General features: G+C 40.5%; 1 protein-coding gene across 2 annotated transcripts in view; it reads right to left on the reverse strand.

Moving 5' to 3' along the window:
- Window positions 1-26407, reverse strand: part of CDH12 (cadherin 12) — a 563366-nt gene that overhangs the window by 16139 nt on the left and 520820 nt on the right. For both annotated transcript variants that reach the window (XM_063130255.1, XM_063130254.1), the window contains 3 exons: window positions 16481-16734; window positions 5113-5249; window positions 1189-1310 (listed from right to left, as the gene is read on the reverse strand). In XM_063130255.1, the coding sequence (XP_062986325.1) occupies window positions 1189-1310; window positions 5113-5249; window positions 16481-16734 (513 nt within the window). The remainder of the gene's footprint in view (window positions 1-1188; window positions 1311-5112; window positions 5250-16480; window positions 16735-26407) is intronic.

Here is a 26407-nt window from a genome sequence, read left to right on the forward strand (position 1 = left end):
TCCTCTGATGGATTGCAGCTTGCAGGTGCTCTTGGATTGCTCCATGCCTCTGTTACCTCTCATTTAGTCTACTAGAACACACTTTATGTGAGGCTACCCTTGAAGCTGCAGCTAGTACAAAATGTGGCAGCTAGACTGTTGTCTGGGACGTGATTTATAGACCTTATAATATGAGTCTTAAATAAACTGCAATGTCTTCCAATTTGTTTCTCAGCCCAATTTAAGGTGCTGTTTTTGACCTATGAATCACTAAATGGTTTGGAGTCAGGGGCTAATCTACACCAAGCAGGATATTGCACTATGAAAGCAGTATGAAAGCAATATATAAAAGGCAGGAGCCACACTACTCCTTTATAGCGGTATTGAAGTGCACTGACAACTGTTGGGGCCCAAGACACATACCATATACCACATTTATACACTTTCATAGTGCTATATCCTGCTTGGTGTGGCTCCTGCCTTTTATATATCGCTTTCATACTGCTTTAATAGTGCAATATCCTGCTTGGTATAGATTAAGCCAGGATATCTAAAAGACAACCCTTCTCCCATATGAGCTGCTCATAATTTGCAAACTTCAACAGAGGTGGGTGACCCACCACCAAGAGAGGCTAGGATAGTAGATGGATGAGACAGGGCCTTTTCTGTAGCAGCACCCTGACTGTAGAACTCTCTCCCAAGGGAAGTCAACTTGGCTCTATTCTTACTAAGTTTTAGATGGGAAGTAAAAACTGCAAAGTTTCGCCAGGCCTTTGATGCATTTAAATGTTGTTCCGTGAAAGGATTTTTTTTTTTTAGCTTTCATTCTGTTGTGTACATCACTTTAAGGACCCTTGTGGAACGAAAAGCAATTTATAAACTCTTTGCATGAACGAATGAATGAATGAATGAATGTGCCTCAATTACCGATGTGCAACATGGGGATAATAACACTGACCTACCTTTCAGGATTGTCGTAAGCACTGCTCAAGAAAGCATTATTCTTATTGTGATTTATTATGAGCATACTTCTTTCTTTAGAAAGTTAACCAATGCATTCAAATAATATTTACATTAATAAAACAATACCCAAGGAGTGCCATACAAAGAATTATACTTAAACAAGCTTTTGTGGGTTGTTAATCATTGCACTTGATTACATATACACATCTCTGAATATACATCTCATGTTAAAGAAGAATGATGTACCTGTCCTGGTCTTGCGGTTTCACACACATACGACTCATATGGCACTGCAATTTCAGGAGGAAACTCATTGACATCTAAGACATTTATGACAACGTTGACCTTGCTGGTTAGCAGTGGATTGCCTTTTAAGAAAATAAATAAATAAATAAAATAAGTTATGGAATTCTGGCAGCAACATTATAGATCTGGCATAAAACAATGATGTTTTATGCAACTCCAGACAACAGGCCGGAACTCAAGTGAGTGTTGGTCTGCTATACAAAAGAAAAAAATCCTTCCACATTGAAAACTAGGCTAGGCTAGAATCCCCCCTCCTTGACATTTAGTTTTAAAAAAGCAGATTTTTTTTTTAATGGAAGAGCATTCAAATTTGTGAACCCCCATCTATTTTCCAAAGTGGTATAAGCTAGGGTGACCATATGAAAAGGAGGACTGGGCTCCTGTATCTTTAACAGTTGCATAGAAAAGGGAATTTCAGTTGGGGACATTTGTATGCATGCAGAACCTGGTGAAATTCTCTCTTCATCACCACAGTTAAAGCTGCAGGAGCTATACTAGAGTGACCAGATTTAAAAGAGGGCAGGGCACCTGCAGCTTTAGCTGTTGTGATAAAAGGGAAATTTCACCAGGTTCTCCATATATACAAATGACACCTGCTGAAATTCCCTTTTCAATACCATTCAATACCAGACACAGGTTTATATACAGAGCTCTGGATGGGTCAACTCAGTACAAAACAAAACCTATAAAAAGAATTTCCTATCCCTGGAATTATTTTGCTTTTAAAGTTATATAATAGATTCTTATGGTATAATTGTATTATATGAGACAGACATTCAGATAAAAAAACCCTAATTATTCATCTTTAGCTTCTATTATCTATTCCCCATCACTGTCTTTATCAATGTAAATGGCACAACGTTTATTATGCCAGTAGGAGAAAGCCAACTTGATCTCTTGAGACTTAATGGGATCTCAAATCATCACTCCTAGTAAAGATTATTTGCTTTGAGAGAGCAGCGAGATAAGCATCACCATTGATTTTAAATACTGCCCCGTCTCAAAGCCACAGATGCTCTTTGGAAAACAACTGTCAAAGAGCCGCAGGATGAGACAGGCACAGCTGATCCTGTAGACACCTGCTCTTGACCTTCAACTGATTCTCCATGCAAAGTGGTAAAGCCCAATTTCATTTATAGTTTCTCAGAGTTGACAGGACTCCAGCTGGTGGAGTTTATTTATAACTAGAAATGGAAAGATGATCGTGAATTTTGCCCATACTTGGAAAAAGTCTTCAAATTCACATAACAAACTATGATAAGATGCCCGCTGAATTTCAGAATAATACTTCATTTTCATGAAAGACACAAAGACCAGAGTAGAATGTTGTGATCGGATGTTACAGGCCTTTCAATATTAAACAGACTTACTAGGGGTTCCATGCAAGCACTTGGTAGAAGTATTTGGTGCTTTCATAGGAACCACAGCCCAGAAGAGAAGCACAGTTGATGTGAACCTTGGCTTCCATGCTGGGGCTGCTTATGGGACCGCTGTGGCTTGCTTATCTGTGGCAACTTGAAAAAATGCTGCCCTAATAAGCAGCTGTATAAACAATGTCCACCTGGAAATGCTGCAGGAACACATTAATAGCCACATTGCAGTGAACTGAACATGTTGCAGCAAAAGAAAAGTTCACCAAGGCTCCATTGAAACCTATCCAAACCCCTCCTTTGTGAACAGCTGCACACACAGGAAGAAATATTGTTAACATGCCTATTGGTGTATGTTAGGTCCATTAAAACTTTTGCTATTTTTTAAGTAGGGCTGTGCAGGCCTTGGGCCTTGGATCTGGAAATCTGAATCAGGGAGGCCATGTAATGGTGGATCCACCATTTTGTGATGGATTCACCATTTCCTTGCACAGCCCTAGGCCTCCATAAGGAAGTTGCAGCCTACAACTTTCAGCATGCAGTGCCTGGGAAGGCTGCATTTACCAGGGCCCAGGAATGCTGGGCACACGTGTTCTTGTTGCTGCTGCAGTCGCCTGCTACTCAGTGTGATCACCCACTCCTTGGCACAATCACCTGCTCCTCAGTGTGTTCACCGACTGCCACTGCAATTTATTTATTTATTTATTTATTTATTTATTTATTGCATTTATATACCGCCCCATAGCTGAAGCACACTGGGAGGTTTACAAAAGTTAAAAACAGTAAACATTAAAAGTATACAAAATTTAAAACCATCAAAAACAACAGTATAAAAACAACAGTATCCATTTAAAAACAACAGTTCTGGGGTCCATTAAAGAACAAACTTAGTGTTGTTAAATGCTATTAAATGCTTGAGAGAAGAGAAAAGTCTTGACCTGGCGCCTGAAAGATAACAGTGTTGGCGCCAGGCAAGCCTCATCGGGGAGATCATTCCACAATCGGGGAGCCACCACCGAGAAGGCCCTCTCCCTTGTTGCCATCCTCCGAACTTCCCTCAGAGTAGGCACTCAGAGGAGGACCTTAGATGTTGAGCGCAGTGTACGGGTAGGTTCATGTCGGGAGAGGCATTCCATCAGGTATTGTGGTCCCAAGCCATGTAGGGCTTTACAGGTTAAAACCAGCACCTTGAATTGGGCTCGGAAACGTATAAGCAGCCAATGCAAGCGGGCCAGAATCGGTGTTATATCAAAGATACTCCATTGATCAAAGGAAGCAGGAGGCTGCAGGGCACCTGTGGAACACCCAGTGACCCCTCCAGGGTTACTGGAGTATTGTGGATTGTGGCAGCAGTGGGCAATCACACCGAGGAGCAGCTGATTGTGCCAAGGCGATTGGTCCAAAGAGCAGGCAACTGTGGCAGTAGCAGCAGCAAGGACCTGTGTGCGAGCTGTTCCTGGGCCGGGTAATTGCAGCCCTCCCAGGCACTGCATGCTGGGAGTTATAAGCTGTAACTTGCTTATGGAGGCCTAGGGCTGTGCAAAAATGGTGGATCCATCATAAAATGGTGGATCCACCATAAAATGGTCTCAGTGATTCAGATTTCCGAATCTGAGACCCAAGGTTTGCACAGCCCTAGTTTTACATAGTGTTGTGCCGAATCCTGCCCCCTATTTTGGGGGACTTTTTCTCTCCCTGTGAAAGAGGCATTGCTTTTTCTGCCACTTTTGCTGCCGCTTTTTTTCACCCCTCCCAGCCACTTTTGCCAAAGTTTTTGTCCCCCTTGAAATGCCAAAAATGGAAGAACCAAAATTTTCGGCACAGCACTAGTTTTAAGTGAGATGTAATTGATGAATTGTCAATATTATAATGTATTACAATAGTTTATAGAATTTAAATTATCTATTCTAGCCTTCGCTGACATGGTGCTCTCCAAGTGTGTTGGACTACAATTCCCATAATTCCCTGATAGCATGGCCATGAGAGCTGTAGTCCAACACATATGGAAGACACACATGTGTTCTGTGAGTTGCTTTGAGCAAAATGTATCTGTAGGCAATTCAGTAAACAAATAACTTGACTCCGGCTATGAATGGAGAGTGCCCTTATTTCTTTCATAGTCATCTGCCTGTCTTTGGCTGATTTATAAAGCCTTTGGGTGGCTTATTGCAAAACCAGGTTGACTTTTCTAGGAGTCATTGAGGAGAATTATGTCTGAGCACATGAGGACAATTACTAACTTAAAGAAGATTAACAACAACAAAAAAGACATCTAAAGGTTGAAATGAGCCCTCAAATAACACATAACTTGCTCCTCTCCTTGATGAATTCAAGTGTCATGACATGCTCCCTTTGACATGAGAAAACAATACAGCAAGACGTTTTGCAAATAAATGGGCCAAAACTGATCTTCCATAAAATGAGCAAACATGATAGTAAAGAGAATTCTGGGAAGTGTTTCCATCACATGCAATTTTGCTCTTGTTATACTTACTAACTTTACTTGCAATTATTGAAAAATTGTACTGTGCAGTGCTCTCTCGGTCCAGTAATTCATTTGTAGCAATGGTTCCTTCCATCCCATCTATTGTAAAGTAGCTGTCCACATCGCTCTTCCAATCTATGAAGTACCTGCATCAGGTAGTGGTGTGGGGAGGAAAACAAGTGGAAATTAACAACGTCTAGCTCTTTATCATAATAGAAGCTGGCACAGCCTAATGAGTTTTGTTATTCAGCTCTCAGGATTTATTTCCCTACTTTGTCATAAAGAAGCAATGATTGCTTTAATGCCAAGTCAGAAGGCTAAATGGGGAATAATGAAGGATGGACTCAAGAAAAAGTGCACAGAGAATATATAAACATCTTTGACTGCATTTCCAATAAGGTCATTCAAATTTGTATTTTCAAGTACAATTCTACAGCCTTTCCTCTCCCCATCAGAGTTTAGCACTAACCTTGGTGCATTCATTGCTGCTGCTCAAAAATAAATTCAATAAACATAAAAACTTTCACTTTAACAAGCTGTGCTAAGCGCTTTCCACTCAACCTCCAAAATTATAGTTGTTAAGGGCCATACCCTTAACAGGTGTGTTATTTAGGCAATATGCATATGGTATGGCATTCTAGGCTTTGGTGAGCTCCAGCTTCACCACTACCTCAAAGCTTTCTATCTCAAAATTACCTTTCTACCTCAAAATCATCAAGGACCATCCAGAAACTCCCCTCTCCTTTACTGCCAAGTTACAGATCTGTCCACGTAGCCATAATATGCAACTGTGTTACATTCTGTTATCACAATGAAGTAGCGATAACAGAAACTAAGTTCTGAACCATGCAAAACAGAAGAACCCAACTAAAGTTTCATTTGCACAAGCTTAGTTATGCAAGCGTGTTTGTGCAAACAGCTGTGCATTATGCTCATAACTCTTGTTCAACCCATTGAACAGACCGTTGTGCAACACATTGTGTACCTATTGTGGAACCTACTGTGCAACTGGTTGCACAAGTGTATGGGCAACTCCTTGCACAAATGGAAGGTTCAGTACAACTCTGATAGCACTATTTAAGTTTGTGGAATGACACCATTGGACACTGCCCTGTGTTAGGAAAGATATGCAAAGATAGCTTGCAAAGATATGTATAGTAGGCAGAAATATAAACAAAATGCATTTATTAGGTGAAACATGCACAATTAAGCCTTTAAATGTTCATATGAACTTCTGGAGGAATTCTCGAAGTTCATGACAAACTGAATTTAAGTTTGGAAAAAGGAGAAATCTGAGAGACTCGTCCACTCCTAATTGCCAAACAAGTGTCAGGCCAACATACATGAATGACATTCTATGGTAAGTTAGGCAGATCTCAAATTATGTAAGACTAATACACTCCCTTGATAAGTTAGTCATCCATACCTATGGATGCTGGAGAAAGATGTTTGGGTGTGGAGTTTTTTCCAGGTTTGCCACCCGGGCTTCATTTCAGTTCCCGCTGCATCACTTGACTCAATCTGCAGTGAATCAGGCCAGTTTGCAGTAAATTTGTGCACTTTTGTGTGTGCAGGTGCCACAAATTGTGCATATTTATGAGCAATTTATGCAAATCTATGGGGAATTTGCTCAAATTCAGCTGTAATTTCAATAAATTTGGCTGTTAATTTGTGCAAATTGTCCAGAAAGTCTGTTCAGAAATTTGGGCAAATTGCTCAGAAATGTTGCTTAGAAATTTGGGCAAATTGCAGAACGTGCAGGGAAAATGTGCAAGAAAAGTTGCCAGAGTTCTAGGAAAAGCCCATAGCTCAGCTCACAAACAAAAATGAGCCATATATGCCACGGAAATCTGTTGAGTCAAAAAGGAACTGAATTTCCCAGCAATGGACATCCCTATCATACCAAGTGCAGCCTTGGTATAGATAGCTCCCATGATAAGATATAAATTGCTAAATAGTTGTTTGTTTAGATAGACAAAATGGAAGTGTCTCTGCTGACACCAAAGCATGCAATACTAAAATCCTTGAAGCTCAAAGCAAATGATTTGTTTATTGCTTTTTCTAGCTGGCTGCATAACAACTAATATAGTATGTGTTATGCTGACCTGAGCAAACACTGTTTTGCTGTGAATGTCCAATGAGCAAAACAATCATTGATTTGACAGGATGTAAAAGTAATTTACATGGAAAGTCCTGTATGTTCTGAGGACTCAAACAAAGTAGAAGGAGAGAAATAAAGGCTGATAATGCTTCCTGGAGAACAATATATTCTATATTTCAATCTTATAAAAAATCTCTGTATAAGACAGAATAAAAACTGCTGTGCAATTTTTATCAGCACATGCTAACTACTAACTGCAAGTTTCATCACTCTTCACCATGCCCTTCCACCATCACTCTTCACCATGCCCTTCTAAGACCTTAGCTAGATGATGGGTTAGCCCGGTCTGATACCCAGGATCGCCTTTGTGTGTACAGATGCATCAACGCTGTGTGTCAACCCTCCCTTGCCCCGGAGTAATGGGCTCCACTTGTAGTCCGGTATTTCCCGCGGTCCGAGACCACGAGCATGTGGGCTGTTCCATGGCTTCTCCTGGCTTCAGCAATTACTCGGGGCCAGGGTGGGGAGAGAGATCGGGGCTGGGGGGGGAGAGAGATCAGGGCCAGGGGAGAGAGATCGGGGCCAGGGGGGGAGATCAGGGCCGGGGGGAGAGATTGGGGCTGGGGGGGAGAGATCAGGGCCAGGGGGGAGAGATCGGGGCCAGGGGGGATCAGGGAAATTTTTCTTTAAACAAAACCCATACCGTTTGTCGCAGCAGAGCTCCTGCACTGCTGCTCCTGGGAAAAAGAAAAAAATGGCAGGCACAACAGCTCTCTACTAGAGTCGCCTTGCCTGATGTCAAGACAAGGGTGAGATCTCATGTTATTTACAACATGGGATCACCCTTCCTCATGCCCAGATTTCATGATAGGTCTAGCAAAGGCTGAAGACTCAATGTGCATTTGCTTAACAAATGCTCCTGCCAGAGCTGTTGTCAGCTTTGCATTTCTCATAATGAGCTAAATAGCTTATCAAGAACTGTTGATCTTTAAAAATGCTGATTCAGTTCTAATGATCTACAGGCCGCTGGGATACATTGCTAGTGATGCCTGACTCAACAAGAGGGAGAGAGAAAGAGTATTGGATGCTCTACTTGAGTAATATAGATATTTAAGTAAGTTGTTTGGTCACTGATAGAGGCCTCTGGATCTAACTATTTTTAGTAAAGTGAAATCTGTATAATGAATGACAATAAAGATAGTTCCCATTCCATATCCATATTAAGAGCTGTACCTGGAAAACAGCTTGTTTTTTTCTATGCAATCCTATCCGTCCATGCAGGATCACAGAGAAAAATATACCATATGCACTGACAGTATATACATCACTCTTCTCTAGGAAGTTATTTGCAATTGTAGCATCACCTTTTGTCTCTAACAGCGGCTACATTATGACCAGAATGTGCACACAAAGACCTTTTTAGGATGCAATGGTAAATTACGGTTTAGTGCTGGATGGGCAACGGGTGGCCCATGGACCATATGTAGCCCACCAAGACCATTTGTGCAGTCTCCCGGTTGTTGCTGGGCTGCTGAAAATTGCTGTTGTTGTGCCACTAAAATTTTTACCTTACACCAAGGAGTAAGGTAACAGAGATGGATGGTTAGACAGGGATAGATGGATGAAGAATATGTAAGAGAAAAAGATTAAAAGTGGAATGTATGTTGTAGGTAAGGTATGGATTCTGAATATGCAATGACTGAAAACCACTGTTCCAAATGCTAAAAATGTGGAGTGACCCTGCCTGTGTCCTCTCTTTGGCATGTCCTTTACGCCTTTATCTGTTTCTTCTTCATTCAATGTTTGTCTCTCTATTTCCACATTTCTGACAGCTTTGATCCTCACCCAATAAACTCCTGGCTTCTCGGAAACTTCAGCTGCTTTGATTCTATCCAAACAAGAAAAATAAACCTCAGCCTTCTCAATGACTTTCTGCAAAGCGTTTCCCCCTTTTTCTCTATTCTTTAAATAAGTGGATTTCCGTCCCGCTATCATTTAGCTATTATCTTCCAATCCCCATATGTCAAACCGAACAGATTTGAAAGTCTTTTTGCTTGATAAAGTGTTATAAATTGCCATGACTAGTGTTACTTCTGCTAATGTGAGCTGTTTTGGACTGCTTTGTTCTCTGGAGTTGTGCTGTCTGCCACATAAAGCATAGATCTATCTTTTGTTCCCCCACTCCATTGTTTTGGAGATTACAGATTTCTGTAATAGGCATTGTGACGGCTAAAACTGTGCCTGGAAAACATCTCAGAGAAAATGAATTAATTTGCAATGAAACTGTACTGCACAGCACATTATATTGGCTATTGCATTCGAGAACACTGATTGTCTTCCCATGTCTTCTAAACAACCTATTCTCTCCCACCCCCTCCTCTGCATTATGCTTTGCAAGTACTTCCTTTAAAATATTATGAAACTGACACAGGCCATTATTTACCCTGACAAGGCAAACTAGATTTTAAAAAGCCAACACAGCATAATGGTAGTAAGACAGCCGCAGAAGTTGTAATCACACGCAACTGTTTGTAACTAATTTATGCTTTTGCTAACTTCTGTTCATTGACTTTTAGTTTCAATTAGAGGATATAAACCGTATGGAGTACTGGAGACTAATACATCAGTAACTAACAACTGCATATATTTTCTTTCCTTCTGTTAGGCCAATGGGTAAATAAGCACAAACAACTTAATAAACTCTAATTTATTTCTTTTTTAGTCTTGGCAACTGTCTTTAAAAAAAAAGAAGAAGTCCCAGTATCTTTGCATCAGCACTCATGCAATACAAGAGTGGTATAGTAAAACTTCAGAGCAGGGATGCAGTGCCTTAGGCCCGGGATCTCAATCTGGCCTTCCCCAGAAAGCCCTGGCCCTGGCTCCAACCTCTTTCCCTGTGCAGCCAATCCCCTATTTGAAAAGGTCAAAATGCCTTTCCTAAAGCTTATTTATTTATTTATATAGCACCATCACTGTACATGGTGCTATACATAGTAAGAGAATACAACAGCAACACCCTGCCATATAGGCTTACATACATTCTAATAATTACAGGCAGTAAGAGCTTTAAACTAAAATATTATGGGATTTTGGCCCCTCCCACCACTGGAATGTGGTCCCAAAATATTTTTTCAGAATGGAATTCAGACCTTGGGCTGAAAGTGGTTCTACACCTGCGATGAAGGGGTATGACCTAAGACCTACAGGCCGTATGGAACCCTCAGGGTCCATTACGTGGATCAAGGCCTCTTGCCCTTATCCTGAGAAAAATCAGCTTCCATTAAAAATGCAAGATTGTGCCCTCATGGTTGCAATGATGGTCATCTGAAACTAGGTGGTAGAAAGCATGAGCGAGCGAAAAGGGCCCTCAGTAATCTTATTCTATAAGGAATCGTCTTCTCTCCACCATCAAATTAAACACCATTGCTTTTTAGCAAGTTTCTCATCTACAGACCTTGTGCATGGTCATGCACTACATTCCAGGGAAAACTCCCAACCTAGTATCATTCCTGGTGGATGGTTATATACCGGGCAGGTTTATTTGAACATTGTAACTCTGAGGCTACTGATTTTAAATCTCCATTCTTTTCAGGGACAATGGGAGATCACAGTGTCTCTGGAATGAACAACCCACCCACCCCAATGACAAAAGAAATCAATTATTCCTCCACATATTCACACCTTCAAACAAATTGTAGGGTTCACACTTCTCAAGATGCTGGGGAAATAATTGCTGTATTCCAATATAGGTTCGACATGTTTCTACTTCGGAAAACAGCCTGCAGCTATCTCTGATCGATATTTTCTATAAATTCAAAGACTGATCAGACATTTATGAGCTACATCTGTCAAAGATCTTTGCAGGCTGTTTTAATATCTGCCCCTGAAGAAGGCCCCAAACAAGACAAGGTCAAAATGTGCTGGGCATTTTCTTTCCAGCATCCTGAGATGTGTTCTCTCTCTGCTGTGGATTCATACTGGATGTTCTCCAGTTTTTGCACCCATGCTACTCCTACATCGCTAGCTCTCTGTTCAATGCACTCCTTTTCCACCAACAACACAGAGTACTTAAAAGACTTTATGTATGCATCCCCCCCCCCCGAACTACATTTCTTCTTGGCTTTTCTTTCAACATCTCCATATGTTAGCCACCCTCTTCATCCAGCCTTCAAATCCTGTTTTCTCAGTTAAATGACCTATTTTGTACCCCTTTCGTCAACCATCATGCCTCTTTGGGTTCCTATCTCTTATCTCCCTTGCCTGCCGTGCTCTCTTTCCAATCCATTTTTCATTCCTCCCTAGCCTTTTTGCTCGCTGTCAATCCCCTGTTCTCCGAACAGTACCCAGTCCCTCCTAGTCCTGTGGGGGAAGTTAGTTTTCTTCTTAAGCTGTTCAACTAATGTTGTTTTGCAGCAGCTGCACTGTTTACCAATATTGTACTGTGTGGCTGAACTTCATTTTTATCCATTAGAATGTTCACGAACATCCCATGACATCAGAGCAGGTCAGCCACTGCCTTGGGGTGTGAGTGTGTAACAATATTAACAAAGCTGTGGTTATCAAGGTTTGGCAAAAGCACCCTTAGATACTTTAATCCACCTACAGATAAGACTGATGATCAAATCCTCCTGAGATTAGAACATTGGTCACTTTTCTCAGCCCCCTGTAGTATGCACGAAGAAAATAACTGGCATTTATCTTAATCATCTTTCAGGCATGTCTACCATCTTGACTCTAAAATATCTGATTTTTTTTTTAAAAAAATTTACATAGGATGCTTTATTAGAGTGAACCACATTAAATGTGTCATAAGCCAATTTACTAAAGCAATAATCAAGAATTGCATTTCTTTGATCAAACGTAAGTGGAGAGTTCTCTGTTAGACAGCTCATTATTTAAGTTTGGATGAGGTACAATATCTAAAGCAATTTTCATAAAATAAATGTTAAACACTGACAATGAGCTAAGGCTTGTAAAACCAAGAACCTAGCCTTAAATTACATTATCCCCTGGAGTCCAGATTTATTATAAATATTTTCATGTGGATTTAGTAGCCATTCACATGGTATTTGTAAGCATTCTATCCTAATTTAAATTATATTTGTGCTGAAGAATACTAAGGCCATAGACCTAAGGTTTATCCCTGGATCGTCCAGGGGTCAAACCTGTTCATCTAGGTGACACACAGGGGATCTAGTACTCAGGCAGGGGCGAACCCTGGATGATCCCAGGATAAACCTTAGGTCTAGCTGTGGCCTTACTCTAATCCTACATGGCCTTTTTAAAGAATAGCAATGCAAAAAAAATCAATTATGATGATAGGTCCCTGCTCTATGGAGTTCACAAGGTAAATTTCTATTGCAGAAAATGGAGGAAAGGTGCTAGAGGAAGATGGTGGAAATACTGGCTTCATTTCAATAAGTAATAGATGCAGCTTTACATGGGAGATTTGGGAGGTAATTGGAACTATTTAAGAGAATGTTTCAATGACAGATGGTGGTAGAGTTGGAAGAGTGTACAGATGGTCAGGGCTACGATATGATGGGCAAAATATTTTGGCAACCAGATTTAATCCAACTTGGCTCTTGAACATAAGGAACATTTTCAGTGCAATCCTATTCACATTTAGCTATTCTGAGTAAACTTGCCAGAGTAGACATATATGGGGTTCCACTGCTAATTGTTGCTTCCAGTGTGGCCATTTGCAAGTCAGAAAATGGTTGCTTGCAAACAGGTGTGTGTGTGTGTACTTTGCTGTTTACAAAGTCTGAAATTTGGGTGGTGCTGGAAGTCCATTTCCATACTAGTTAATCAATCACACTAACATCTAAAAATATGCATCCCAAGATTTCTAGATAGTATGATGTAGACCATAGCTAGATGTGCCTGTTAGTCCGCGATGGAGGGGTGAAGATCTCACAATGGATTTATTGTGAGATCCCCCTCTGTTTACACATGGTGCGTGATGACCTCAGAGGGAGAGGTATCGCACCTGAAATTTAATTTTTTTTAAAGCAACAGCAGCTAATATATCTAATAGCTTTAGATATATTTAAAGCCTTTAACTGTGTGGGTTGGCCAGCATTAAGGATGGTAATAGAAATGATGGGATTTGGGGAAAGATTTAAAGGGTTAATAGAACAACTATACTTGCAAAATTTAGCTTCAGTAGTGGTAAATGATGGTGTGACAGAAAAAATACAACTAGCCCAAAGGACACGACAAGGTTCCCCACTTTCACCAGTTTTACTTGTATTGGTTATAGAACTATTGGCGAATGTGATTAGAGAAGATGAAGCCATTGAAGGGATAGGAAGGGAGGAGGAAATTAAAATAAATATGTTTGCAGATGATACAGTATTAACAATTAAGAATCCATTGATGAAAATGGATAGAATAAAACATCATCTGAGGGAATTTGGGGAGGTGACGGGATTAAAAATAAATTGGACAAAGTCAGAGATTATGTTGTTTAATTATAGTAAAAAAGAAGAGAGTGGGAGAGAAAACAGAAAAAAATATGAAAGTTAAAGAAATAATTAAATATTTAGGAATCAGGCTTACTAGGAATTGAGAGGATATGGAAAAGGAAAATTTAAACAGTTTGAAACAGGAAGTTAGGAGTAAATTAGAGAAATATAAAAAGATAAATTTATCAGATCAGATCAGATTCAGATCAAATTTATCATAGTTTGGAAGAATAGCCCTTATAAAAATGAGGATTTTTCCAAAAATAATTTTTTTATTTAGAATGATGCCAATAAAGACATCAGAAAAAGAAATAAAAAGCTGGCAAATTATAGTAAATAATTTTTGTAATGGAGACAGAAAGGCGAGACTTAATAAAAAAAAGAATAAATAAATAAAAGAATTGATAACGAATTTGTTAACAGCTGCAAGATTAATGATATCCAGGAACTGGAAGGTTCAGGGAGATTATCATATAGAAGATTGGTATAAAGAAATATGGGATACTGCTATTAATGATAAATTAACATGTAATATCAGAGTCAGAAGAGGAATGATTAAAACGAATGATTTTAATGCAATATGGAAACAGTTTTTGGACTTTGTATTATTAAGGGGGAGAGGGAAAACACCTCCAGAGGAAGCAATGAGATTCTGGAAATCAGATTAAGATCCCTGGGTGGGGAGAGCACGTTAATGTTAATCAGTGATTAAACAGAATTAAGTAAAGTATACATGTTTATTGATTTGTTTAGTATGTATTATTATGTATTATGTATTATGGGGTATTACTTTATATTGTATTGTTTGTATTGTTTAGAAATTTGGTTATTATGTAGTTATAGAAAAAAATCAATAAAATTATTTTAAAAAACACAAGAATGCACGTGTGCAAAAGTACGTATTTTTTTTTTAAAAAAAACACTTTCCCCACTCACCCCACCCCACCCCCAATGAGCACAGTGCTCCTGAGGAGCACTGAGCCCCGTGCGCGGGTCCCGGCTCCTCACGAGGAGCCAGAACAAACTGCGGTGCCCCGCCACACATTCCGTGGTCTCGGGCTCAGGCTGAGACCGCAGAAAAACCGAGCCTAAAGGGGGGGGGGTGAGATCCCAGAGCAAAGGAGGGAAGGGGAGCAAGATGAGAAAAATATAGCTGCACCCTGTTGATTTTCTCAGAGGAGGCTCCATTTTGTATTCCACCTCTGTCAAAGTTAAATTGTGGGTTCACAGGACAGGTCCTTCTGGGTAGTAGTATCTAGCTCTGGAACTCCCTCCTTTGGGAAGCCTCCTGGCACCTTCCGTTTCACACCAAAGAAAGACTGTGAAAAGACGGCCCTGTTTAGGTGAGCTTTTAATGATTTCTTCTCTGATTGGAGTGTTTTGTTTTGTTTTGGTTTTAATTCTGCTGTGCTGTTTATGTTTTGTGTGATGGCTTTATGGTATTGTATTTTATTGATTTATAAGTAATTTAGGGGGCCTTTTCTGGCCAAAATATGGCATGTGGACACTAATAAATAAAACAAAACTAGTAGACTGGAAGGAGCAACCTTTCAAATTCAAGAAGGATTACACAGAATAGAGGCATGAGTATACCCATCTGGGCACTGACATAATTTTGAAGTAATTTTATAGTTGAGGTCTTAGTCTCAAATATTGTACCCAAGTTTAAAAAGGGAGAACTTCCATCATCTTCCATTTCTATAGCTCAAATCACAATGAATGGAGCCAAATTTTGAGATACTTTTGGAACAGGGTTGCTACCAAAATCCAGGGGAAAGGAGAAAGGGGTAGGATACTGGATGGTCTGGCCAGGTAAATGCCATTCCCTGAAATATATTGCTGAACATATCTTTATACCACAGTAATGATTTGTACCTCATTTCAATCAAATTATCTTGATAGACATCAGAATGTTGTTGTGTCAATCCTGTTCACAGATGGTCCGTTAAGTCAGAAAAGGAACATACCATTGGAACTTATTTCTTAGACACCCCTTACTCCGATGTACCTATGGGTGTCACACAAACTGACAGAAGGCTTGTGCCAGTGCCCAGAACATGAATGAGAACTGTGGCCCTCCAAATGTTGCTGGATTGCAATGCCTATAATCTCTCACCATAGGCCATTTTAGCTAGGGCTGATGGGAGATGCAGAGCAACAACATCTAGAGGGCCCCACCCTTAGCTTAGAAGTTCACCTGCCTCTAGCTACTCCTATGAAATTGAGGGCTTATTCAAAATTGCACACATAAATAATCTAATTAGACCATTTGTGCCTGGAATTTTGTGTAAATGGCACTATTTATGGCTGCCATTTTGCACAAAATGGCGATTTACATAAAAAAAAACTTACCCATGGTTTTTTGCAAAATGGTGGCTCGTGGGGAAGCTGGGATCCCTGAGTTTGCCCAATTTGGTGCATACCGAGTTAGGCAAGCACGGGGGTCGGTGGACTGATAAATCACCAAGCTCAAGCCCCAATCCAGATTCCTCTGGCATCCCTAGAATTTGATTCATGCTGCGCAATTGCAATCTGCATGGAGAACATGGTGATTCAAGGAGCATGCAATGTCATGCATGTTGCACATTGGAAGCCTAGCACATTGTGGAAAGGAATTCAAATGAAGGATCCAAGAGATTCTACAAGGTTAAAAATGCTATGTCGTTCCCCGATCTCTTTTCCCTTGGAGCAGAACCAATACATGAATCCCTAATTTTGAATACTGAGTTAATTGATCCAGCTTACTGGAGTTCATCTTCAACATTATTACATTCCCCCCCCCCCCACTGAGTCAGTATTTCCTTACCTGACAGCACTGCTGCCAACATCAAGGTCCTGGGCAGTGACAGCTCCTATAATGGTCCCAACTGGAGTATCTTCATAAACCTCCATGGTATAAAAAGGTTTGCTGAAAACCGGAGGTTCATCCATGTCCATTACATTAATCTTCACAGTTGCAGTATCCTTGAATGGGCCCACAGAATGGAAGCGATGATCAAGATGGACATTTGAAGCCTCTACTTTAAACGTGTACGCCTTCTTCGTTTCAAAGTCCAATGGCTACCATAAAGACAGACAAATGCAAATGTAATGTTACACCAGTCAGTAAATGGCCGGAGTCCTTTGTGGGTCAGGAGAAAGACATGTGCAGAGTTAAAATATACTTAATAGAAAGACTGCAGATCAGTGCTAGAGCACATGGTTTTCCATTTATGTAACACACACACACTCAGTCTCTGGAGTTCTCAGCTAAAGGATTTGAGCAAAAAGGGCTGGGAGAATGGTATCTTTGCCATTACTTGGCTAAATGATGGACTATTGGCCTGATTCTGTTCAAGGCATATCTTTGGAGGTTCCCAGAGCTCAGCAGAACCCTTGTTCGTTGTATTAGATCTCTCAATGGCTTTGAACAGCCATTGCATTCTTCTGAACTGCTCATGTGGGATGACAGCCAGTGTGGTGTAGTGGTTAGAGTGGGACTCAGGAGCCCTACATTGTAATCCCCACTTAGCCATGAAGCTCACTGGCTGGCTTTGAGCCAGTCACTGAGGGCTCATCTACACCAAGCAGGATATTTCACTATGAAAGTGGCATGAAAGCGGTTTATAGAAGGCAGGAGCCACACTACTGCTTCATAGCAGTATTGAAGTGCACTGACAACTGTTGGGGCCCATGACACAGCTACACCAAGCAGGATATAGCAATATGAAAGTGGTATGAAAGCGGTATATAAGAAGTACCTTGGCATTCACTTTGCAGAGAACCTGTCCTGGAAGCCACATATAGAAGCTACTAGAGCAGTGGCCTTGAGATCTATTGGAGCAATCCTTAGATTTTATTACACTACAGGAGGACACTTGGTTGTCCCAGCTCTGAAAATATTTCAAAGTAAAGTCATTGCCCAGATCTTGTATGGTGCTGCTGTCTGGGGCTGGGATGACTCTCAAATGGTTAAACTGGAGGCACTTCAGAACACATTTTTTAAAAAACTGTTAAGACTTCCTCCAGGCACTCCTGCAGCATTGGTCCGGACAGAAGTAGATCTCCCCTCTATTAGATCTCACATTCATTTTATTTTATTTAACTATAGAGAGCTTCGGCTATTGGGCGGTATAAAAATGTAATAAATAAATAAATAAATAAATAAATAAATAAACAAACTATTGGAGAATTGTACAGGATTCCTCAGTTAGGATTTTCCCCAAGCTATGTTTTGAACAGCTATCAAACTGCAAAAGCTGGAGCTCAAGATATTACAAGTTGCTTGAATTGTATCCTGCTCTTGACAACTTTTCTGTCTTGAACTCAAGGGAGAAACTTAGGGAATACATTTTTAACTATGGTGCTCGGCTGGACAGACAAGCTATTAACAATTCCAAATTTTCAAAATGGTATAAGCTTTATAAATTTGACCACCAAAGGGCTGTTTACCTGGTAAAGCTTACATCCCCAAAGCTTAGGCAACCATTTACAGCCCTCCGCTTTCAGACTATGCCTACAGCTGTGACAGATGGCAGATATCAGCGCACCCCTTTGGCCCTCCGTCTGTGTATTTGTGGGGCCCCAGAAATTGAGGATCTGCCTCATTATTTGTTCTTCTGTTCTTTATACTCTGAACCAAGAACCAAATTTTTGGAATCTATTCTGTATCAACTACACTTCAATACCACTTCAGAAAAGATTTTCTATCTCCTGTCTGACACTGACTCTAGGGTAACACACAAAGTATCTCTTTTTGCCCTGGCAGCAATGAAAATTCGGGCAAGATTTATTACTGAGAATGCAGTTGACTGTGCTGGAGATGTTCTTATTTAACTACAAATTTTATATTCAAATTATGCTTTTAATTGTATTGAATTTTATTCTTTTATTATGTATGAACTGTTTGTGATTATATGTAGTACTTTTATATTGTTGTTTCTTCATAGTGTATGTATTCTGTATGCGAATGGCCTATGGCCTAAGCATTAATAAATTACTACTACTATAAGAAGTAGGAGCCACACCAAGCAGGATATAGTGGTAGGAAAGTGGTATATGGTATGTGTCAATGGGCCCCAACAGTTGTCAAAATACTGCTATAAAGCAGTAGTGTGGCTGGTGAAAACTCAGAGCTTAGCCCCAAAACTGGATTCCTCCAACATCCTTACCAGGAAGTCCCTTCTGCAGATGTGTATATCAATCTATTATTTATTTATTTATTTAAAAAAATCTTTATGGTACCTTAAATGTTAATCATAGCTGTGACCTTTCTCATTGGCAAAAAATGTTGCAAGGCAGCCACAGCTGCATTGCTCTCAAAACCATTGGGCAGAACATTTTGCCTTGTATTTGGAGTTTACAAGGGTTAGTGACTATATAAGCAGGAAACCAAGTAAATTGGGGATCCAGCCCAGCTAAAGGGTGCAAATGGGTGCCAGGTAGCATGACAAGAATGTGGATAGAACCTGGCCAATTAGAGAATATGGCAATCACAAATGTGATTGTCTGAAATCGTTTTATTCCCTTACTTATTCCTACCACAATGACATTTTCTGTTCCCTACGTGTCCTAGTACATGTTGAAAGAATCTCAGTTGCCTTTTTCTTATGACTTGTATAAGGTATCTACACAATTGCCCTGCTCATACCTAATCAAAAGGAAACAGAAACGCTCCTATCTCTACAGGGATTTAACTGGACTGAGCCTCTGATTTCAATTCTCTGCCAACTCTGGATGCTTAGCTAACACTGACATCCAGTGGTGAACTTTAATACTAACACATACATTTTTTGTCATTTTAAAATTCATGGAACATGGGCACTAGAAAGGAATTCAGATTACATTCTTTCAGCATAGAAAGATGAATGCTTCCTCTTTTAATTTCGATCACAATTAGTCATTTTCTATAATCATACCTAGCAGATACAATCTATGATTTTTATGGCTTATATTTAAAGATAACAAGAAAATGTTCACTATGAAATTGCAAGTGAATAATATTAATTCTAAGGAAGCAATGAAAGCAATCTTGAATTGGAATATAGTTGCATAATGGTGTCAAGTTGGGGCCAGGGCTCCCTGGTTTGGTTTTAGATGCTGAAGACATCTTCCAGTTCTGCCATCTCAAAGGCAGAACTGGAAGAATCCCAGCCAAGACAAGGAGCAGGGGAGGAAATTCCCCAAAACCCTACAGGAGTCAGGGAGGAATCTACCCTCGATAAGACCACAAGGCCCAGGTTCAGAGATCATCTTCCCCCTCCTGCTTTAGGAACTCAGCCTTTGTCGGAGATAGGGGGAGCACCAGGACTGACTGATCCCAGAGTCTGACACAGGGTCAAGTGGGCGGAGGAGATGGGAGGCAGTCTACTAGATTAGCTGCATGGCAGAAGTTACATCATGAAGACCCTCTCTGAAGGAAGAGTTCGGTAAAAGCTTGTCGAGGAAAGACCATGGGACTAGGGTGCACCGGGAGTGACTCCTTGCATGGAAGGAGAACCTATGAGGGGGCTTCAGAGCTGGTGGGGGCAGTAGTTCTGTGCTGTCCCAACCAGCTGTCAACTGTCATAAATGGTAGTTGCAAAGGTGCAAGAGTAAAGGCGCAAATGGAGCATTTGAGCCTTTACTCTTGTGTAAATGGGGCCTTTATGCAAGAGGGGGGAATACATAATTTCTGGAGCAATGGAGGCTCTGGGCAAGGGCGGACAGCTGCCGGGCACTGTCTGACTCTTGCCGGGCTGCCAAAGAAGCTCATGCAATGCACAAGCAAGGAGAAATGGCAGTGGCGAAGCGAGTGTCTGATAAATCGGATCCGAGTGATTTCTCCTTCTTCTAGACTTGTCATTTTTTTTGTAATTACAATTACATAATAATCTCTAGAGATATCTGAAGAAATCTGAGAGATGTAAACATTATTGCTGTTCTGAACAACCCTATCCTTCAGTTTTGTTTTTCGTTAACCCAACTCCCTTAATAAACAAACACACACACACACACACACACCTCTACATCATTCAAAAGCAGGAGTGGGCTTTTGGCAGACCCAATTCCAACTATAAAGTGAGCTAAACTTTATCAACTAGGGTGGGGTGGCAAACCTATCCCAAATGCACTTTACAATGCAGAATTTACACAGAAGTAGACCTCCCATTGTTGTATTCTGTCACCTGTGTAATGCCCCTGGATTTCAGCCACTTACCCTTTTCTTTCTGGAAACAAAAACATATCTGGGGTATAAGACATCTCAACAATCTATTGATTTTACTATTGAGGTGTTGTGAGGCTCCAAACACAAGCAATGTACTGAGGTGTTAAAATGCCCCGTGGGTTTTCCCAAAGGTAAGTGGTTTTCCCAAAGGTTGGCATAAACCATGGGATTTAATTTGCTCTAGAAAACAGGAAGCTCCATATTCTTTTATATGCAAATGATACAGTTATATTGGTCAGTATCCAGCGGTGCCAATTTACCAGCTCTAAACACATTGCGCTAGTGGGAATGACTTGCTAGTGCAACAGGAAAGGAACACTTCGGAGAACAACTAAGAAACCTCTTGAAACTATCTGTTCTGGAATTGGACAAATCACCCTTTCGAGTTCTCTGCTGATTTGTCCCATTCTAGAAGTGGTAGCTGGGGTCATTTTCCAATTGTGCTAGCAAGCACTACTTTCTCATTGCACCAGTGGTCATTAACACTAGCAAATTAGCAATATTGGATACTGCCCATAAACTTTGACCAGGGGTGGTCTTAAAAAGTAGGTGGATCTCCTGGCTAATTTTAGGGGAGAAACACCTTAGTATTCCCCCCCTAAAACCACAGTTGTTGTATTTGGTAATCAATCCTCTATATTTAACTGGTCAATTTCTACTAACTCCCATTCATCTGGTTAAATCATATAGTTATGGGGGCGGAGATGGGGAATTGCAGCCAATTCCTCTTGGAAGGCCCAGTCAGGTGCTATTAAAGTAAGAGTCTTCTTCATGTTCTCCTATACAAGTTGCCCCAGTCCTTAAATTCTTTGTGGCTAATGTTGTTCCTTCTATGCGATATGTTGCAGAGCTTTGGGGCTTTAGCCAATCATTACTTCAGGACCTGGAAAAAAATCCGAAATTATCTAAAGAAAGTACTGGCTTTACCTTGATACCCCTCATGATTTTGCACTCATGCCACTCATGATTGTGCAGAAGTGGTTTGGCCTATTTTTGGGCTAAAATACAAGTTTGGTTTCTAAATTTTCATAATACAATGTTAATTTTGCCATTTTCATGTTTGGCCTGTAAAGCGTTTGGCTCTGTCTTGCATTCTTAAAGGAGAGAAACAGCATTACAGACACTGACTAGGAGCTAATCGATGTCCAAATCTCAGTCAAGTCATTTTGTGTTTGGAAAAGAACATCTAGAAGAATCATTCTAGATTCTTCTACATTTTCTAGATTCTAGCTATGCATCAAGCCAGACAATCAGAAAGCCCGTTACTTGATTATTAGCACTTTAGCTTCATGTTAAGGAATTAAAATTTAATATGATGCCTTTTGCTTTCTTAGAAGGCCATTCTACGGAATTACCATTGGAACAGCATTTTCGTGTGTTTTATAAAACTGTCACTGAGGATATTGTCCATTATGTTACCCATTACCAATGTCCTCTTTATAAGGCTCCATGTGAAACATATTTGCCTGAGTTTAGGCTCAGGAAGAATTTTGTTACATCTAAAGAATTTAGATATTTTCTGTTGTTTAATAATGAAAACATATGTTACCTCACATGTCTCCTTATTTGCACTGGCAACTAGGAAATTGAGAGCTAAATTGGTTGCTCGTCTTCTGGTGTGCCTTCTGGGTTCTTGTTTTTGTTTTGTTATCACTTAAAGCTAAACAATAAAAAATCATCATTCAGAGCAAATAACATGCATGAAGAGACCTGCATGATGCTAAGTGAACACGATGAATTAAATAAGGAAAAGGAAAATCAGTCAGATAGGCCTGATTTATCTAGTACTTCATATTCAAGTTTGAGGACAGCATGTGGTTATTCCTTTGAATTCGTGTGCCATCACATCCCTAACTTGCCAATCAATGTCACCAAAAAGTGAAATTTGGAGGTGAATTGCAAAATTCCTCCTTGGAGAAACATCTGAGGAATTTTGGAAAAAGTAAAAAGAGTTTAACCAAATGCAATCTGGATCCTCCACTATGCATCCATAGGAAAAGCTCCATGTGTGGAAGGTCTCTCTGCCCAATTTAGGAGGATCCTGTCCCACCCCATAGCTCATCGCATTCATTCTGGTCTTCTTACTCTCTGTAGCATTTTTTAGGGGGCTGGAAGGGCTGTTGTGGTAACAACGGGATGAGGAAGTTCACTTCCATCACCACGGTTGATCCAGCATAAATCTGGATCCATCCCACAGTGAATCTCTTAAATGTTGCAACTGGTTCTGTAAACAATTAAGGGAGCTTATATGCCAAGGTTTGCATGCATGTGTCTGTTCACCCTGAGTTGATAACACTGATGTAGTTATTGTGGGATGTGCGTGTGTGTGCATGTGTGTGTAATATGACAGAGAGTGAGCCTGTTCAGACAAACACTAACCCATGGTTGCAGCAAATGGTTAGTGAGCATGGTTTCTAGCCACCATTGTTAGGAATGGTTCACATGACACACTAAGTCATAATGATTTAGCTCAAAATGCTTAACTACTGTGGCTTAGTGTGTCACCTGAACAGGGTCAGTGAATCAAAAGCAATTCTTTAAATATACTCCCCCCATCAAAAACACACACACACACACACACACACACACACACACACACACACACACACACACACACACTTCAGACTTGAATGGATCCAAAAGCAAGCCTTGTGGAATCTTGCCCCCTTTCCAATCTCTTTGCAACCTGCTGAAACCTACAAAATAAAATAAAAAATGGTATCCCTGGATTTTACTCAATTTTGTCCAAAGGACCCCCACTTTGAAGCAAATTATACTGCAAAACATGTCATGCCTCCATATGAATTCAGGGAAGAAGAAAAGGAGAATTGAAACGCTTCTTTCAAAATTTCCAAACAAAATCACATTTTCAAGAGAAGAATACAATGTCGGCTGGAAATGCCTGAATAAATCGTTTTGGTAAACAGGTTGCAAATACGAAGAAGGAAGTCATTCTCATCATTCACAGTCTTCGCGCAGTGACAGGAGGTGCACAGTGCTATCTGCGATCTGTGAAGACTCGCACAGCTAAACAGTTTCTATATTTATCCTCAGAACAGGCAGTGCATGAATAGGAACAGCAAGGCATTTCCCTACGAGGCATTATCAACGTTCCTCAGCCCTGGTGTGGTGAAACATGTTTCTATATGTAGGGTGACTATATGAAAAGGAGGACAGGGCTCCAGTATCTTTAACAGTTGTATTGAAAAGGGAAGTTCAGCAGGTGTCATTTGTATATATGGGGAACCTGGGGAAATTTCCTCTTCATCACAACAGTGCCCTGCAGGTGCCCTGCCCTCTTTTAAATCTGGTCGCTCTAGTATAGCTCCTGCAGCTTTAAATGTTGTGATGAAGAGAGAATTTCACCAGGTTCTCCATATATACAAATGACACCTGCTGAAATTCCCTTTTCTATGCAACTGTTAAAGATACAGGAGCTCTGCCCTCCTTTTCATATGGTCTCCTTTGTTCAGGCCTGCTCAACTTGTGACCCACCAAGGCAACCCACCCAGTAGGTATTGCAGCTTGTCAAATGCTCAATAACCCTTTCCCCACTTTTTGCAGTTCTCAGGAAGGCACAACAAAATTGAGATATATTGAGTAGTTCTTTTCCGAAACTGCTCTGCCCCCTTCACAACTTTTTAATTGCCCTGCAAAAGAGCCAGCCACTTTTCTGTGCTTACCTTCCTGTAAGAAGGAGGCTGAGGGGTGTGGGGGCTCTTTCGTCTGCAATTTTCCCCCATTCTGCGCTTGCAGCCTCTCCTGCAGCTCGAACTTCCAGGAAAGCCCCCTAGAAGACTTAGCCAGGACTTCCTGCTTTGGGGCTTCTCTGTGCTGCCACCTGCTGAGTGCCTAAAAGCTGGGTGAGGAGCTGTTGTTATTATTTATCTTCTTCTTGTTGTTGTTGCAAAGACTTTTTATAACAATGGAAAACAAATCAATAATGGCTCACTCGGCTTTCAGACGCTCAGCAGGCAGCAGTGCTGGAAAGTCCCAAGGGAGGGTGTCTTGCCTAAGTCCTCTAGGAGACTTTTCAGAAAATTTATTTATTTATTTATTATTTCATTTATATCCCACTTTTTTCCTCTAAGGAACCCAAGGTGGTGTACCTAATCCTCCTCTTGATGTTACCCTCACAACAACAACCCTGTGAGGTAGGTTTGGCTGAGAGTTTGTGACTGGCCCAAAGTCACCCAGTGGGTTTCTATGGCTAGGTGAGGACTAAAACCCGGATCTCCCAACTACCAGTCCAACACCTTAGCCACTACATCACACTGGCTCTCATGAGCAGCCAGAGAAACTGCAGGGACAGAATTGGGGAAATGGTAAAGTAAAAAGTGCATGCGCACATACCCCTCAGCCACCTCTTTACACTAAGGTAAGTACTAAAGTGCTGCACCCTGAGATTCCTCCCCCCAAATTATCACCTCCTTCCCAATATTCTGGGTGCAATTTCTTTTCACCCCTCCCCCACCAACAAATGGTAATGAATAGATCAGAAAATTCAGCACAGTGCTAGTATTAAGCTCCCGTCGACCAGAAAGGCATGGATGGTGAGCTGTGTTTCCCTTGGTTTGCCACAACTTGGGCAGGTCTTTGAGTTACTTCAGTTTCTATCTTGCTCTATTCCCACAGCTCAAGATAGGAAACAACAGTTTTGTAATGCACATTGACCTCACCAGAACCAGAATATAGATACCCAATTAAAAATATTACATGAATATGCTTAGAATTACCCAGCTCCTGCTTAATCCTAGTTCGAGGTTGGGGAACTTGTAGCCTTTCAGAACTTGTTGGGCCAGATCTACACCAAGCAAGATATGACACTTTGAAAATGATTTGAAGACTGTATAGGGAGTGTGTCCTGGGCCCCAACAGTTGTCACTATTGTTATAAATCGTAGTGTAGATCCTGCCTTGGACTGCAACTCTCATCCCCCTCAGCTGGCCTGGTTTATGGGAGTAATAGTTAGGGATGGAGAAATCTGTCAATTTCAGTTCTCTCCATTTCATATTTTTCCAATCTTAAATTCAGTGCATCTTGAACTTTAAGATCCCCCCCAGTTTTAAGTTCTATTCATCCTGAACTTTTCTTTAAGTTTGTATATATAAGCCACATTTATCCTAATAATGCATTTTTGCCTAATCTACATATTTTTGCGAAAAAGTTTCTTAATATAAAGTGTTCTTGAACATTATAATCCATCATATCCCCATTTTTGTAAGCATTTTTTTTAAAAAAATTGTTAAGATGACAGCATTGCAAAATCTAGAGAAGTGTGAATTTCTAAGGATAACTGAGTTTTTGTTCTCATAATGGTGTGAACTGAATAAGAATGTACAGATTTTATTAAATCCAATCCATCTGTGTTTCACACATTATCAGATGTCTTTCGTTCCATCGTCTGCTCACTGACGAAATTGGGTTCTTTTTCAAGGAATGTAAGAGAATTTCATTCCTGTTTTTAAATGTGCATTAGTGAAAACGTGCATTTCCACCAACACCCCCATTAAAAATGTCCAAAAGTCTGCAGAATCTGCACAGTCC

This window comes from Elgaria multicarinata, chromosome 7 (genome assembly GCF_023053635.1).
Source record: "Elgaria multicarinata webbii isolate HBS135686 ecotype San Diego chromosome 7, rElgMul1.1.pri, whole genome shotgun sequence".
Classification (NCBI taxonomy): Eukaryota; Metazoa; Chordata; class Lepidosauria; order Squamata; family Anguidae; genus Elgaria; species Elgaria multicarinata.